General features: G+C 40.5%; 1 protein-coding gene across 2 annotated transcripts in view; it reads left to right on the top strand.

Moving 5' to 3' along the window:
* The first annotated feature begins 16,714 nt into the window (after nucleotides 1-16,714).
* Nucleotides 16,715-18,417, top strand: part of LOC113525089 (interferon-induced very large GTPase 1) — a 68,965-nt gene continuing 67,262 nt past the window's right edge. The window contains exon 1 of one of the 2 annotated variants that reach the window (XM_026911533.3): nucleotides 16,715-17,388. In XM_026911533.3, the coding sequence (XP_026767334.3) occupies nucleotides 16,758-17,388 (631 nt within the window). In that variant the 5' untranslated portion in view covers nucleotides 16,715-16,757. The remainder of the gene's footprint in view (nucleotides 17,389-18,417) is intronic. The other variant, XM_053231211.1, reaches the window with a different exon arrangement.

Here is an 18,417-nt window from a genome sequence, read left to right as displayed (position 1 = left end):
CCTGATCATCTTCTTGCTCATCTGTAATGGACAGGTGAAGATTCAATATTGGAAAGTGAATATTCATAATGGTCTTACAGATTGTACCAATAATTTAATGATGAATGCTATGTAGTCATGGAAAAAAGAAAGTACACCCTCTTTCATTTCTATGTTTTTATTTATCAGCACATAAATGACAATTGTGTGGTCCTCACCAATGTCTACAAACAAACAAATAACTTCAGGTGACAACTGCAAAAAGAAAACACAGATTTAAGTATGTAGTCACTTTGGCCAAAAAGTAACCCAACATTCAGAAACCAGGTGGGAAAAAATAAGTGCACCCTTCCTACTTCTACAATCATTAAGAGTGTAATTAGCAGCCAGGTGTTACTAATGAAATCCACAAGATTACTTAATCATCAAGAAGTGAGACTGCCTCTATAAAAGCAGAACTTTTTCAGTTCTGAGTTGTGGAGCACTCAGGTGTGCCTACATCATGCTAAGAAGAAAGGACCTCAGAGAAGCAGTTGTTGTTGTTGTTGTTGTTGTTGTTGTTGTTGTTGTTGTTGTTGCTGCTGCTGCTCATCTAGCTGAATGGTTTCTGAATGTTGGTTTACTTTTTGGGAAAAATGTTGTTGTCACCTGAGGTTATTTATTTGTTTATGAGTTGGTGAGGACCACACAATTGATGAATAAAAACATAGAATTGAAATGGGTGTGCTTTTTTCCCCATGACTGTATGTTAATGTATCCTAGCCAATGATTTTGTTCTGTTTAGTCCTAATATTAGTGATTAATATTTAATCACAAAGAAACTACTGTTCTGTACTGTTCTATTCTTTCCTCTCTGCCTTCTCTGTAACTACTTCTCTAGAAACTCATCTATAGGACAGGTTATTGGCTAAATATCCAGCATCTGTACCATGTAGGTTTTGGCACAGTTTTCTTCAGTAGAAGCATCATCCTTTTATTTTATACATATTTTTTTATGTCATGCTCTGACAGTGACTTATGCACACATCTTAATCAAACTGTCAGGGATGGATGCAAGTGCAGGTACGCAAAAGTATTTATTAAGAAAGCTTGCAACAATTCCAATACACAGAGCAAAAATCAGTAACAGGAAACAGACAATGGTCAGGTGATCGGCACACAACATTAATTACCCAAGGCAAGAGACAAAAACCAGAAAACCAGAAAAAGGATCAAAACGAGAATATCACAATAGCATCAAGCCTTGGTATCAAGCCTAGTAGACTTGTATCAAAGACCCAGAGCATATATTTTGCACCACACAAAGAAAAACGAGGGCTTACATACAAAGATAATTAAGGGGTGAACTGAAAACAGGTGAAAGTATAAATGACAATACAAATCAAATCAAAGTTTATTGGTCATACACTTAACCATACACAGTACGACATGCAGTGAGATGCCTTTTACGAATGTCTGGTGACATAAAACAGAATTTACATAAAAACAGAATTTACTTACATAGAAATAGAAAAAGAAAAATATAAAAAATATAAATATAAAAGATATAAAAGATAGATGGCAAAACTTTGGACTGTATATTGTAAAAAGTGCAGGTATGTGCAGTAGTATGTACAACACAATGCTGTGCAGCATTAAGCTGAGGTAGTTGCAGTGAAAAAGCTAACAATAAAATAAATATTCATTTATATGGAATATGCTGTGTGTATTGACAGGAATGTTAGGTGTGTGGGTGAATACATGACATAAACCACGAGACTATGAAATCATAATGAGGTCATGAAATCATAATGTGATTTTATAATTCTTTTAGTTCACTACTTTGATTTGTTGAATTAATAAAAATAATGCCAATTTTTCTGTTAATTCAATGCACTCTCCTGGAAAGAAAAAAATGCCCATGGTTTGAAGGATAAAGGCTGATATCATGCAAGAAAAATGTAGTTATGTTCAAAGCCAGAAGTGTATGTGAATGAGACTCACCCCTGTTTTAGACAAACTCTGCCCCGTGGGTGCGTAACTCTCATGTAACTTCTGAATAGAGCCTCTAAGTTATGTCTGTAGTTATGTCTGAGATCTGAATACTAATGGGTGTAATTTCAGTATTAAATCCTCACTGACTGCTGAACTCTACTCTGAATACAGCCCAATCTGCTCATACTGAACATTCTCTAAACACAATCAATACTATTTGTTTTTACTTTTCTACACCTGTACACAGTGTCACCCAGAAGAGGATGGATTCCCTTTTGAATCTGGTTCTTTTCTTCCTCACGTCATTTTAGAAAGTTTTTCCTTGTCACTGCCTCTGGTTTGGATCTAAATCTGGTTTAGGGATCTAAATCTATATCTGGTTTGTTTTGTAAAGCTGCTTTGTGACAATGTCTGTTGTTAATAGGGCTATATAAATAAAATTGAAATTAACTGAATATTGCTTGTATATGCATGAACATTGCATTGCATACGCTGAGGGCTGAGCATGAGAGGAAGGTAAGGTGTCTTTTATTTGCAGGTGCAGGAAGGGTAAGTTGGGTGCCGGGTGGTAGTGCAGGCTTGGCGCTGGATGAAGGGGTGTGGTTGTCCCTGAAAGGGGCACTTAAGCGTTGCCATGCTGAATCCCCGCCCGACGTTGCACCTTGATGTCAAAGTCCTGTAGAGAGAGAAACCACCGAGTCACCCAGGCGTTGGAAACCTTAGCCTTATAGAAACTTATAGAAACTAGGGCAGGCAGTTTTTGAGGGGGTAGGCTGCAAGATTCGGGAAAACAGATTTTTGAGATTGTCCTTAAGATGGAAAACAAAAATCTTACTGTTAGATGGAGAGAGTTCTGTAGATGATGCATTATTATATAGAAAAGGTCAACAAGGAGGCTTAATGGAAGTATAGTGATCATGCTGCTCTCATTTCTTGCAGCATAGCACATAGTCTCAGAACAGGGGCCAAGGCCAGGGAGCAGACAAGCAGGCTAAACCGACCGTCTGCTAGCTGCAATGAGTCGTCACTTAGGTTCCACCGGATTGAGACTGTGTCTGTTCCCCGAGCTAAACAAAATTATAGACATACTCAGACAGTTTGTTTTAGTAACCTAATTAACATAAAATTACCGTTGATCTGAAGCTAATACTGTTGAATATTCGATCTCTTACGTCTAAAGCGCTTATTGTTAATGAAACCATCACTGATCAGGAGTTTGATGTACTGTGTTTAACAGAAACGTGGATTGAACCAAACGAGTTTGTAGCATTAAATGAAGCTAGTCCTCCCGGGTACAGTTACATACATCAGCCCCGTCTAACTGGCAAAGGAGGAGGCGTCGCAGTCATTTATAATGATAATATAGCCGTCACACAAAAACCTAGTCATAAATTCAACGCATCTGAAGTTCTTTATACTAACATAACATACGTAGCCACTAAAAATAAGTCTACCCAGGTGATTCCACTAATTATTATTTAGACCCCCAGGGCCATATTCGGAATTCCTGTGTGAATTTACGGATTTCATCTCTAACCTGGTTGTTTCTTTAGACAAAGCATTAATTGTTGGAGACTTTAATATTCATTTTGATAATCCAGAAGATCCTCTGAGAACAGCAGTTGTGTCCATTCTAGATTCAGTAGGGGTTAATCAGAATGTAATAGGACCCACCCATAGTGGTGGTCACACTCTTGATTTAATACTAACATTCGGATTAAATATAGAAAATATAGTCTCATTTCCACAGTCTGAAGCTATCTCAGATCATTACCTCATCTCATTTAAAATGTGTATTAATCATAATATATGCACCTTGCCACGTCACCATGTCAAACGTACGTTCACGTCAACAACTGCACAGAGTTTTATCAGTAATCTCCCAGATTTATCAACCATGATTGGATCACCGTCTGATCCCGAAGAACTTGACCAGGCAACTGAACCAGGTGGCCCTAAGAACAGCGAGGGCCAAACTGTCCCGGGCCATCAGAGAGGCAAAGCGCGCACACGCTCAGAGAATCCACAACCACTTCAAGGCCAGCAGAGACACGCGGCGCATGTGGCAGGGCATCCAGAACATCACAAACTACAGGACACCACCATCTGCCTGTGACAGTGATGCCTCCCTCCCAGATGCGCTGAACGACTTCTACGCTCCGTTCGAGGCACAGAACGGCGTGACGGCGAGGAAGACCACCCCTTCTCCCAATGACCAGGTGCTGTGTCTAACCACGGCCGACGTGAGGAAGACTCTACACAGAGTCAACCCACGAAAGGCTGCTGGACCAGACAACATTCCTGGCAGAGTGCTCAGAGGATGTGCAGACCAGTTGGCAGATGTTTTCACGGACATCTTCAACACCTCCCTGTGCAGCACTGTTGTTCCGACCTGCTTCAAGGCCACCACCATCGTCCCCGTGCCAAAGAAGTCTTCAGTGTCCTGCCTCAATGACTACCGTCCCGTTGCACTTACACCTATCATCATGAAGTGCTTCGAGAGGCTTGTCATGAGGCACATCAAGACCCTGCTGCCCCCCTCACTGGACCCCCTGCAATTCGCTTACCGCCCCAACCGCTCAACAGATGACGCCATCACCACCGCCCTCCATCTGGCCCTCACCCACCTGGACAATAAAGACACATATGTTAGAATGCTGTTCATAGACTTCAGTTCAGCATTCAATACAATCATTCCTCAGCACCTGATTGGAAAGCTGAACCTGCTGGGCCTGAACACCTCCCTCTGTAACTGGATTCTGGACTTCCTGACTGGGAGACCTCAGTCAGTCCGGATCGGGAACAGCATCTCCAACACCACCACACTGAGCACTGGGGCACCACAGGGCTCTGTGCTCAGTCCACTGCTGTTCACTCTGCTGACTCACGACTGTGTAGCAATGCACAGCTCGAATCACATCATCAAGTTCGCCGATGACACGACCGTGGTGGGTCTCATCAGCAAGAACGACGAGTCAGCATACAGAGAGGAGGTGCAGCGGCTAACGGACTGGTGCAGAGCCAACAACTTGTCGCTAAACGTGGACAAAACTAAAGAGATGGTTGTTGACTTCAGAAGAGCACAGAATGACCACTCTCCGCTGAACATCGGCGGCTCCTCCGTGGAGATCGTCAAGAGCACCAAGTTTCTTGGTGTTCACCTGGCGGAGAACCTCACCTGGTCGCTCAACACCAGTTCCATAACGAAGAAAGCCCAGCAGCATCTCTACTTTCTACGAAGGCTGAGGAAAGCGCATCTCCCACCCTCCATCCTCACCATGTTCTACAGAGGGACTATCGAGAGCATCCTGAGCAGCTGCATCACTGCCTGGTTTGGGAATTGCACCGTCTCGGATCGCAAGACCCTTCAGCAAATAGTGAGGACACCTGAGAAAATCATCGGGGTCTCTCTTCCCTCCATCACGGACATTTACGCCTCACGCTGCATCCGCAAAGACACCAGCATTGTGGACGACCCCACACACCCCCTCACACACTCTTCATGACTCCACACACCCCTCTCACACACTCTTCACCCTCCTGCCGTCTGGTAAACGGTACTGAAGCATTCGGGCCTCACAACCAGACTGTGCAATAGTTTCTTCCCTCATGCCATCAGACTCCTTAATACCTTGAACTGGACTGAAAGAAGGAACACACACACACACACATACATATATACACACACACACAACTGAGCATCCTCCATGCACATGTTTTGCACATGTTTTATGCTGCTGCTGCTACTATTATGTCTACACATAATATGATACCATTATGTTTACACTACTTCAGCTATTTATATCAAACTCTGTAATATTTGCACTATTGTCACTTGGTCACTTTCAAACAGAACTGTGTACTGGTCGGCATTCTAGTCATTGTACTGTCTTGTTCTGTCTTATGCTGTCTGCACATGTTTGCACTTGTGCACTTTATGTTTAATTTATGTAGTCCCCGTAGTTCTGTGTTGTTCTGTGTCGTCTTATGTAGCACCTTGGTCCTGGAGAAACGTTGTTTTGTTTCACTATGTACTTGTATATGGCTGAAATGACAATAAACTCCACTTGACTTGACTTGAATGCTTAGAATCAACGTTCTGCAACTCAGTAGATAAGGTAGCTCCACTTAAAAGAAAAATAATTAGGGAGAAAAAGCTAGCACCCTGGTATAGCGATCACACACAAACTTTAAAACAGACCACTCGAAAACTAGAACGTAAATGGCGTCAAACTAAATCAGTAGTATTTCAAATAGCATGGAAGGAGAGCCTTTTGAGCTATAGGAAAGCTCTTAGTGCTGCTAGATCAATGTATCTCTCCACTCTAATTGAAGATAACAGAAATAATCCTAGATTCTTATTTAATACTGTAGCAAAATTAACTAGGAATAACACCACAATAGAAACACACACACAATCATTATATAGCAGCGATGACTTCATGAATTTTTTCAATCGTAAAATTGAAAATATCAGGCAAATTAATTAATTAATTCAGACTATTAATTTAAAACTGGACAGTTTTATACCTAACCCTGTAAATAATAATATAATAATATCAGATCAGTGATTAGGATATTTTACTCCCCTTGAAGAATCCGGACTAATTTCATCAACTTGTATACTAGATCCTTTACCTACTTGTTTCCTCAAACAGATAATTCCTGAAACAATCAAACCTCTTTTAAAGATAATCAATTCTTCCCTTAGCATTAGCTATGTACCTAAATCTTTTAAATTAGCAGTTTAAGCCCCTGATTAAAAAACCTGACCTTGACCCCTGTCAGCTGTCTAACTATAGACCAATATCAAACCTCCCCTTTATCTCCAAGGTCCTAGAAAAGGTTGTAGCACAGCAGCTATGCTCATACTTACATAGGAATAACATTCATGAAATGTATCAGTCAGGATTTAGGCCTCATCATAGCACAGAGACAGCGCTGGTTAAAGTGGTAAATGACCTACTGCTGGCCTCTGATCAGGGTTGTGTCTCCTTGCTTGTGCTGCTTGACCTCAGTGCAGCTTTTGATACCATTGATCATGCTATTCTCCTCGATAGATTAGAAAATGTAGAAGCCTTAAGGGAACAGCCCTTTCCTGGCTCAGGTCTTATTTGACTGATCGTAATCAGTTTGTAAATGTAAATGGTGACTTCTCTTCTCATACTAAGGTAAAGTTTGGTGTCCTGCAAGGCTCTGTTTTAGGCTTACTGCTCTTTTCTTTATATATGCTACCTCTGGGCAAAATTATCCGTAAGCATGGTATTAGCTTCCACTGTTACGCTGATGATGTTTCAGCAAAGCCAGATGATAGACTCCAGCTTAATAAAGTTGAGGAATGTGTAAAAGACATTAAAAACTGGATGCTTATTAACTTTCTCTTACTTAATTCTGACAAGACAGAAGTACTTGTACTAGGACCACATGCAGCTAGAAGAAAGCTTTCTGATTACATAATAACTCTGGATGGCCTTTCTGTTTCACCATGTGCAGCAGTAAAAGACCTTGGTGTGATTATTGACTCTAGTCTTTCTTTTGAAGCTCATGTAGATAATATTACTAGGATCGCTTTCTTTCATCTCAGAAATATTGCTAAAACACTACATGATGCAGAAAAATTAGTTCATGCTTTTGTTACCTCTAGGTTGGATTATTGTAATGCCTTACTGTCTGGATGTTCCAGTAGGAGCATAAACAAGCTCCAGTTAGTCCAGAATGCAGCAGCAAGAATCCTTACTAGAACCAGAAGATATGACCACATCACCCCTATCTTATCCACACTGCATTGGCTCCCAATCAAATTTCATATTGATTATAAAATACTATTATTGACCTATAAAGCACTAAATGGTCTCGCGCCACAGTACCTGAGCGAACTTTTGGTCTTTTATGATCCGCCACGCCTACTCAGATCAACAGGTGCAGGCTATTTGTTGGTACCTCGAATAGTGCGTGCTACGGCTGGGGGTAGAGCTTTCTCTTACAAAGCCCCACAGTTATGGAACAGCCTTCCACTTAGTGTTCGGGGCTCAGACACAATCTCAGTGTTTAAGTCTCGGCTGAAAACATATTTGTTTAGTCAAGCCTTTTGTGAATAGTTTTCTTAGGTACAGGGGCAGGTCTGGAGGGTTCACAGGCATAGATAGTTGTGGTGAACTGGGATGTTTGGATGCTGTCGCCCCCCCACTCTCACACGTTCACTCAGGTTTGTCGACGGTGGAGTGGCTGCTGCTTTATGTCCCAGGGTGCCCTCATGTCTGTGTTAGCTTCTGGCTCTCCCTTTTAGTTATGCTGTCATAGCTAGTCTTGCTGCAGTCCCTGCTTGCACTCTGCATGCAAAGTACATTGTCCTTAGCCATTAGAGGACAAAAGCTCACCTAACATTCTCTCCCTCTCTCTCCATCTCTCTCTCTCTTCCTCTGTTGAGCTACACATGCTACTTCTGAGATGCCAGTGATCCTGACCCCTTCTGCTCTCCGGACCTGATGCCCTACTTCTGTTTGGAGTTCTCATCGGTTGAGTTCGCTCGCTGCTGCTGGGGGCGGCCCCACATGGACAGCCTGAAGATCAGTGGGATTGCTGGGGATGGTGCCACCTGGGGGCTGTGGAGAAGGTTTGGGGATCTCATTTGGGGAGTTGTACTTTGATGGCTTGGGACTGCGATTGTTGTGGTGGCTTTAAGGCTGCGGTTGCTCGAGCAGCTTTGTACTCAGAACTCCATCAATGGACAGTGGACAGGTTTAACAAACCGGACTTCGTGCGAAAACTGTAATGAATTTACTGGTTGCAAAACTGCATGATTTGTCCATGTTGTACACTGTTATAGAAGGACATGATTTATAATCAAACTATCCGGTTTCACCCAGATGAGGATGGGTTCCCTTTTGAGCCTGGTTCCTTTCAAGGTTTCTTCCTTGCCATCATCGTCTCTGGCTTGTTCATTAGGGATAAATTCACATATTTACAATATATTTTGAATCCATTTATTTGTGTAAAGCTTGGTGTATGTCCACTGTTAAAAGTGCTATACAAATAAAATTGAATTGAATTGGGCTGGGCCTGTAGCCAGGATAACAAGAACCCAAACCACTGCCTCTCCTCAGGCTTGGGGTCCAACAGGCTCTCAAAATAAAACTGGCACTGGAGCAGGAATACTTCAGGAAGGCAGTCAATGCCATCAAATCGCGCTTGGGTGCCCTGGCGAGTCCACTGTGGGAAGTGCACCAAATCAAATGCCAGCCAGTAGCTCCTCTCTCCCCTTCCTGCTGCATCCGGTGAAGTCAAAGTATTCTTTTTTCCATGACTGTATGTATTGTTATTTATTCATTTGCTGCTCATTCCTGTGTACTGTCATGTAATGATGAGTTGAGATGCAGTAAAAGACGTTTTATTTAAATGGCAGGCAGACAAATCCAAAACGTGAATCAACCTCAGGAACAGGAAACAGGCAGAGGTCAGGCGATCAGTGAACAACAATGTTAAGGGGATATTCAAAATACACAAACAAGGAAATGGAACTGGGTCAGTAACTTGGAGTATAATGAAACATGAAGCAAATGGATTGGCAAAGTCAGGCGACTAAACTCTGAACCCAGGCGTGAGTGATCATGACACATTAGGGAGACAATCAATGACAAGATGAAGAGATAAGACATAAACCAAAAAACCACACATGGCAACGTAAACAAACATAACAAGGCAGAAGTAAGCGCCGTGGCCCAGCTGGATGTGAGGGGGAAATACGTGCCATGTACATAATGTAAATTTTGTTTTGATATGTTGCTGCTTGTGTCAGACCAAATTTATAATAAGTATAATGACAATAAGGGTTTTTTTTTAAATCTTATCTATCTTAATTCCATATAAATCCTACAAACATTCAACCACTCGTTCTTTAGATGACACACTAATTAGAATCTCAGACAGACTGTGGACGGGCAACCCAAACACCTCCACCGCCTAGTGGTAGAAGCACACTACGTATACAGTTTTACTGGCTGTGTATCTGTCTATTCTACATATACTGACATAGGCTATTGTTTACTATTCTGGACGCTGTATTGGTAAGTCCAAGATGGCACAGATTATGTAATAGACAACTGTGGAATCCTGCACTCTCTACATTTTAAGTATATGGGTCTCAAATTCGAGACGTGTACAATTGGCTCTACCCAATATCAGTGCACAATTCCCTTTCAATACTATTCCATTTTGTCTTTATTTAAGGCAGACATAATGCATTTCTATACATCTTACTGTTTTTCCGTCAATAGATGCATATTAAAAACATGCAGTAGTTATTTGGCCAAAGATGAATAAATGGTGTGTTGATAATGAGACCCTTATTTTTCTATTGACTTGCTGTCATTCAAAAACAATTCAAAAATAGACTTCAGTATTTCCTCTTCTTACATATTTTCATCTGCAAAAAGTAATGAACTAGCAAATGATGAAGCTAATAGCTTATATAGACTAATATAAACATGAGCATGAGAATTGCCTATTTATCAAAGAACAAATATTTTGCTGGTAAGATGGATATGTGTTTGGAATTCAGTGAAACAAAACACTTTTTTGTTTTTAAAGAGGTGCAAAGACCCTTTATGACACACAGGAGACACTTGAGTGGTTTATTGTCCAGCAGATGTCAGTATTGAGGTGGCTATCAAATGCCTCCATAGGAAAGGAATTGAATTCACTTCAAATTAGGAGAGCAGGTTTGGAATTATAAATATTACAAACTGTTTACAGTTTTTCTCGATTGCTAACACACAATTCATGAAACAATTCACCATGTTCTCGCAACTATAAACACAATCTCAAAACTATACACCAACTTGCACAAACCTCAAACTTCTAGGTCAAAACCAAATATTCTAGTCAAAAACATATTCTCTTCAGTCAAAATCCAACTTTGGCCTCAGATGATGCACAAACCTAACAAATCCACAGACTACTCCACTGCCTAGAAAACACCAGTGAGATCAATTCAAAACACTGTTACTAAAACCTCTTACCGGTAATCAGGGATCAGTGGAAGGGTGAAGGTACAATAAAATACAAGGAGAAGCATTTAGAATTTTTTTATTACAGGAATATAATTATATACCCCCCCCCCCAAAAAAAAGTGTAAAGAACTGAGTATGAACTCAGTATGCAACAAAAGACTGTTTTTTTAAAAAGAAAAAAAAAACAAACAAAACAAACAAACAAAAAAAAAAACGAGCAGTTACTGATCAGCATCCTTGGCACCCTCAGCATCACGTCCCTGGGCAGGATCAGGCCACATACCTTCATCTACATCACAGTAAATGTTTTCTCTTGCAAGGCAGCGGGGAAAATATGCTCTGCTGTGTCTTATCCAGCCTTGGATCGACTCTATAGCAATGTCACCACAGGCCTCTTCCATTGCTTGCAAAAGGTTTTCCCATTCGTAAGGGTTTCGATCATAAACTTTCCACCGCCATGCAGAAAAAACCTCCTCTATGGGATTGAGGAATGGGGAGTATGCTGGTAGAAACATGTTAGAAAATCTGGGATGGTCATTGAACCAATTGCGGACCAGAACAGCATGATGGAAACTTACATTATCCCAAATTACAACATACTGAGGCTGCTCAGCCCGTCCTGGCTCTCTTGCTTCATGCTGGATAACGGAACCATAGAGATGGTTAAGGAAATCCAAGAGATGTTGTGTGTTGTAAGGGCCCAAGGTAGCATGATGGTGGAGAACCCCATGGTGACTGATGGCAGTGCACAGTGTCACATTGCCCCCACACTGGCCAGGGACCTCCACAATGGCACGCCGTCCAATAATGTTCCGCCCCCTTCTCCTCCTTTTAGTTAGATTAAACCCAGCCTCATCAATAAATATATATTCATGCAGGGTGTCTCTGCCATCAAACTCGAACATGTTCTGCGAAAAGATGTTTTGAGTACATGTGTACAGTAAGCAATAAGAATCACATTACCTGTAAGAGGCACCCTATATACACCCTGTAAGAGGCACCCTATATACACCCTATATACCCGTTTCATTCGAAGTCTGTTACGATGCAGGATCCGGTCAATTGTAGAAATACTTATAAGATCAATTTCTGAGAAGGCATGTTGATCTTCAATAATTCTTCTCTGAATTTCACGCAGTCTAATTGCATTATTAGCAATGACCATATTTACAATTGCAGTTTCTTGGTCCTCTGTCAGAAGACGTTGTCTGCCTCCCCCAGGCAGTCGCCTCTCAGTTCTGCAAAAATACAGTACATATAAGAACAACTAATACTGAGCAACAAATCAATTTGACAGTTATGAGTTTAAGGATGTACAGCATGTGATACAGTACTGTACACAGAAGAACAATGATGTTCTCTCATCTAAACTTTAACTGTATATCTAAATAGTATAAAAACCCTGTAGATTACTGAGCAGTGTCTTTGGCAAATATCAGGTACCTGTTTTCTTCTCTAAAGGTTCGAATGATAGACGCGACTGTGAATCTGCTCACATTCGGCTGAACTCGTTGGCCAGCTTCCCTCATGGTCATCCCATGCACAAGAACATGGTCAACTATTGTTGCCCGTATTTCGTCAGGAACAAATGTTCTTTGGCCCCTTCCCCTTCCCCTTCCTCTTCCTCTTCCACTTCCACTTCCTCTCTGTCTCCCACCTCTTTCTGCTCTTTCACCGTTAGGGTCCATTTTCCAAAGCAAATAATCACCTGTGGCCCTTTTTATATTACCTGAGATTCTGATGGGTGTGTCATCAACTTTGCTACTTAGTGTTAACTAAGTGAATAATTGTGTGTTGTTTGTGTTCAGCTTGTGCTACCAGAATATATTTCAGTTTAACCATTCTCAATTAATTTTAAGTCTTGTTTTCCTGTGTCCTACTCAAATAAGGTAACTTGGGTGGGTCTGTGAGATGAGTTCAGGACATTTTACATTCAGATCTAATTTTTTTTAATGTATACTCTAATGTATTACAGTTTTTCTCGATTGCTAAAACACTATAACCAGGCTTTTGAACTAAAATTTCAAAACCATAATGCCATTTATCAAAAAGCACACCCAATTCCCTAAACTCTAAACACTACTCCCCTGTTTTGACACGAGTCAGATTTGTTGAGCTGTCACTGCAGAACTCTACACACAAATCCCTTAATTTCTTATTGCGTACACCATGTGGTCATTTTGAAAGCACTAGCATTGAATACTGTTCACTCAAGTCAGCACAGCTTGAGCTCAATTAACACACAATTCCCCAGATGAAAACACTAAGAGTCAAAATTGAACACACATCAATCAGATCCTTCAATAGAGAGATAAAAGGGCCCGAATCAGTTCATTGAGTTTTGGAACAATGGATCCACAGAGAAATGAAGGAATAGGTCGAGGAGGGAGAGGAGGAGGACGAGGACAAGGACGAGGACGAGAACAAGGAAGGGGAAGGTCAAGGGCAAGGAGACAAGCAGTCTCGGATGAAATTCGAGCCACTTTAGTTGACCATGTCCTTGTCCATGGTATGACTGTGAGGGAGGCTGGGCAACGAGTACAGCCTAATTTGAGTCGCTTCACTGTTGCCTCCATCATCAGAACCTTCAGGGAGGAAAACAGGTAGGTGTACTTACATTAAGACTGCTCTGTACAGTAACTTTTGAGTGCTGTACTCTGTGCTGTGACAACACATACACTGTTGCACTATGCTACTGTAATGATGAAATGCATCAAATTGCCTCGCATACAGATACAGAGATTCAGTATGTTTCCATTTTTTCCTGTAAAAAGGATGTGTGACAGTTACAGTAATGAGTGCTTCTATTTTTGTAGGACACAAAGACGACCACCTGGTGGAGGCAGGCTAAGGCTTTTGTCGGAGGAGCAAGAGAGGGAGCTTGTAAACATGGTCATTGCCAATAATGTAATCCGCCTGCGAGAGATTCAAAGGAGTGTGATTGAGGATAATCATCATTTTCGAGGGATAAATGCCATCAGCCTCTCCACAATTGATCGCATCCTCCGAAAGCACCAGTTCCGGATGAAACAGGCGTACCGCGTCCCTTTCGAACGAAACTCTGACAGAGTGAAAGACCAACGAGTGGAATATGTTCAGGTATGAGTTTTGATATCGTATGAAGTATTGTGTACCATCACAGTATAGCAATTTATGCTGCCATTTGTGCCCTCTTGAACTGTGCTTCAGGGTAGTGATTTACTCTACTGTGTTTCATGTGTTTTGCAGAGAATCTTTGAGATTGAAGGCCGGCCTGTTCCCCATGAAATTATCTTTGTGGATGAGGCTGGTTTCAACCTGACCAAAAGACGGAGAAGGGGGAGGAACATAATTGGCCTTCGGGCTATTGTGAATGTCCCTGGTCAGCGCAGAGGGAATGTCACTATGTGCGCAGCCATCAGCCAACGAGGGGTTCTCCACTGCCATGCCATTCTAGGACCCTATAACACTATGCTCCTCCTTGCTTTCCTTGACGGTCTAAGAGAGCATATGTTCCAGCTGGACCACAGGGAACCAGCACAGCCAGAGCAGCCTCACTACGTTGTTGTTTGGGATAACGTCAGCTTCCATCGTGCTGCTCTGGTTCGTGACTGGTTTACCAATAACCCGAGGTTTTCAAACATCTTTCTGCCTGCATACTCTCCCTTTCTAAACCCGATAGAGGAGTTTTTTTCGGCATGGCAGTGGAAAGTGTATGACCGAGAACCTTATATCCGTGTTCATCTCCTCCAGGCCACGGAAGAAGCCTGCCTAGACATATCAGTAGATGCGTGCCAGGGGTGGATCAGGCATGCAAGAGGATTTTACCCCCGCTGCCTGGCTAGGGCCAATAGAGCCTGTGATGTGGACGAGATTCTCTGGCCTGACCCAGACCAAAGACGGGATGCTGAGGCGGAATATTATTTTTTATTTTATTTTTTTTTTGTGTGTTGTACTGTGTGGTACATGAATGAATAAAAATGTGCCAATGAATACATTGGTTGTGTCTTCTGTGTTCATCATGTGAAAAGGTTTTTGAGGGGGGGAACCACAAGCAACACAACTTACCAGTTTTGGAAATATTGTTTTGAATTTATTGCACCAGTGTGTAAGACTATGTTGTAGTGTGTGTGTTTTTGAGGGCTCGTGTGTGATGTCTGAGGGCAAAGTTTGGTTTTTCAACAAGAGTGAATGGTTTTGGGTGTAGAGCTTCATTTTGACCTGAAAATAGGAGGTTTGGGGAATTGGGTGAGACGTTATGGATTTGTGTTTACTGTTTTGAGAATACGAGGCATAGTTTCAAGAAATGTGTTTAAGCAATCAAGAAAAACTGTAAGCTAAAAAAATAGAAAAACGAAATTGCAGCACTATTTAAATTATATGAGCCTATATAGATAATATGTGGTTAGTACAAAAGAAAAAAAAGTGGGGGAAGGAATTTTACTGTGAAGTCATGTGACTTCAAGGAATCATCACACCCTGCTCATTAAACAGCCAGATTGGTACTTTGGATTTACAGAACTGCCTACAAACCTGGAGGCTTCAGTGCTCAGGTATGATTTTACTGTTCTGTAATCTATATCATTTTATTTCATTTCCTGTGTAGCATCAAACCCTGAAGCGATATTTTAGTCATTTAACTTAAAGAGTGCATTAATTGTTTATTAATTATTAATTGTAGTAAATTAGGAGTTGTTTGAGAAACATTGCTTATTGTAACTTTATAACAAGCTGCTGTTACTTTCCCTGAAAATCTTCTGTAATGTTAATGTTACTTTTTTTAACCAACCTGAACCCGTTCTTTCTGTTCCCACCAAGCCTGTAAAAGCTGCACACAAACACTTTAGAAACAGAAATCAAGGATAAGAACAAATTCCCTATTTAAATGATTTCATGTTTTTCGTGGTTACTCTGAAAGAGACTGAAGCCATTAAGTACTGCAGATCATTCTCATCTAATTAACAAATGTGAATTAAAATTGACTGATGGAAGTGTGCAGGTTTAGTGTTGCACCTCTAATTTTCCCTTTTAAAATGAAACACATAGACAATATACTATTCAGTTTATTGAATTGAACATTTGAATCCGCAGTCTGCGTCCCTCGCAATCAGTCAGCAGATGATTCTGCCCAATCTTTACTACGCATGCGCAAAACGTCACATGCTACGGTTTTATATTCAAAGTGGGCGGTCTCCAATCCTTTTGTTATATAATTACAGCATATACAAAGTATCCAATTTAACCAATTTCCATAAATAAATATTTTATTTTCATTGAGATTTTTAAATTAATAAAATATTCCTGCTACTAAAATATGATTTGCTGTGGTTATTGAGGCTGTTCCTATCAAAGATAACATACTTTTATAAAGAGCTCTGTTAAGTCACATTCCCTCTCCTTGCTGTTGCACATCCATACATTAATATATTAATGTCTTACTCGAGCCTTGTGCTCTAATATATAAATATAACAAACAAGGTTAAAGATAATTTAATTCATGGATTTTACTCAGTTAAGCTGTATCTAAAGAAGAGGGATTCTAACATGGATACTATTTGCTATTGTGCTTGTGCTGAAGAATAGAAAATCCTGTCTGTTTTGGCAATGCATGCATTATTATTTTCCTGTGTTGCTTCGGCCAAATAGTTTATGTATTGCTTTATAAAATAATATCTTTATTGTATATAGATGTTTTATTTCAAGTAGGTAATTTTGACAAAGGTGTAAGAAATTATTTATTTCATCATGAACCTATTTATCTATTTAGCCACTGAAGCATCTCTAACAGCTGAACCATCACAAGAAGGTATTGAAGAAATGCCTAGAGGCGGATCTGATTCCTCCAGTTTCACTGTTGTGGTGTTTGGAAACACCTCTGCAGTCCACTTTGGAGATGAAAATATACTACTTGGAGCAGAACATGTTCCTCCAGATCAGGCCCACATCCCCAGAAAAATAAAAGTGTCAGGACGTGCATTGTCAGTGGTCAACATACTGGACTTACATGAAGGTGATCTGTACATGGACCATGTGGACCACATCACTGGTCAGTTAGTTAATGAAAACAACATCCAGTCCTTCATCTTTGTCCTGAAACTGGGACAATTTACAGATGATGATAAAATGGGACTTGAATGGCTGGAAAGAAAATTTGGAGAACATGCTCTTTCCTTTGTGATGATTCTGTTCACTTACGAGGGAGAGGAGTGTGACACCATCATAGATGACCTGAAGAACAACACTGTTCTAGAGCAACTGATAAAGAGGTGTGGAGACAGATACTGCACATGCAGCAAGAGCATGAACAACCGATCAGAAATGAGAACACTGCTGGAGAAGATTGATGATCTCTTCTCTGAGAACAATCAGCGCTGCTACACTGCTGAGAACTACAACACAGAATTAAAGTTTAAAGAACACCAGCAAGACACGGGGAGGCAGAAAGATGGTGAGTGAATATTTTCTTATTTTATGCTTTATTCTCTATTATATTTTAAATCATTCCTTATATGCTGCATATTCTGTTCCTGAAGAAATGCATCTGATATTAACTAAAAATTAACAGTTATTATGTTTAATATTTTATTTCTTAATGTAGTTTGATGTGTTTAACTTATGGTCTCTTCAAGAATTCCCTTTTTTCATGAATATTTAATGAATCAATTATTCATGAATAATTATGTATTTAGTTGTTTCATGTTTTTCATGTTGTCCCAAATATTTCTGGGTATGTATTTAGTTTACTAAATTGGTTAAATCTGTTCACTTCTCTTTTATCTTTTAAATGTGTGATCATAACAGTCTGCATGAAGCAGGACAAATTTATTCACAAATAATTTGCAGAGGTGTTTGCACAAAAAATCTGCAAAGGCAGAGCAGTGACCAGAGCAAGAAAGCAAATTACAATAAAGCAGTTCCCATTTATTACTGTTTCCAAATTGTTGTATTGGCTATTCCCAATGCTTGTGCAATGGCTCTTATAGATTTTCCCTTTTCTCAGCTTCAGAATGGCTAGCTTTTCTCCCATAGGCAGCTCTGTGGTCTTCGTGTTGGTTTATCCTTTTTAACAACAAATGCGGTCTTCACAGGTGAAACCCAGGGATCAAACCAAGAGTTTAACAATTCAGAGCTATTAATTGTTTAAACAATCAATCTAACAAGAAACACCTGGGCAACAAGAAACACCTGTCAGTCACATGTTCCAGTATTTTTGATCACTTGAAAAATGCGTAGGTTCAAACAAAAGGTGCCATGTTCTTAATTGTTTAACACGTCTAGATGTAAATATCATGAAGTTAAAGCTGAAATTCTGAAATCTACTGTTTCATATTCATCTTTTGATCTCAAACCCAAATGTACAGTGATGCTAGAATTAATACTCCTCAACTGCCAGTCGAGTCATTATTGCACCTGAAAAACAGATTTAAGTTTAAGGTCAGAACCTCATGTAACTGAGATTTTTTTTTACCAACTCTAC

The sequence above is a fragment of the Pangasianodon hypophthalmus genome, chromosome 29, assembly GCF_027358585.1.
Source record: "Pangasianodon hypophthalmus isolate fPanHyp1 chromosome 29, fPanHyp1.pri, whole genome shotgun sequence".
Lineage (NCBI taxonomy): Eukaryota > Metazoa > Chordata > Actinopteri > Siluriformes > Pangasiidae > Pangasianodon > Pangasianodon hypophthalmus.
Note: the sequence above shows the minus strand (reverse complement) of the source record. Positions and strands in the feature narration are given on the sequence as shown.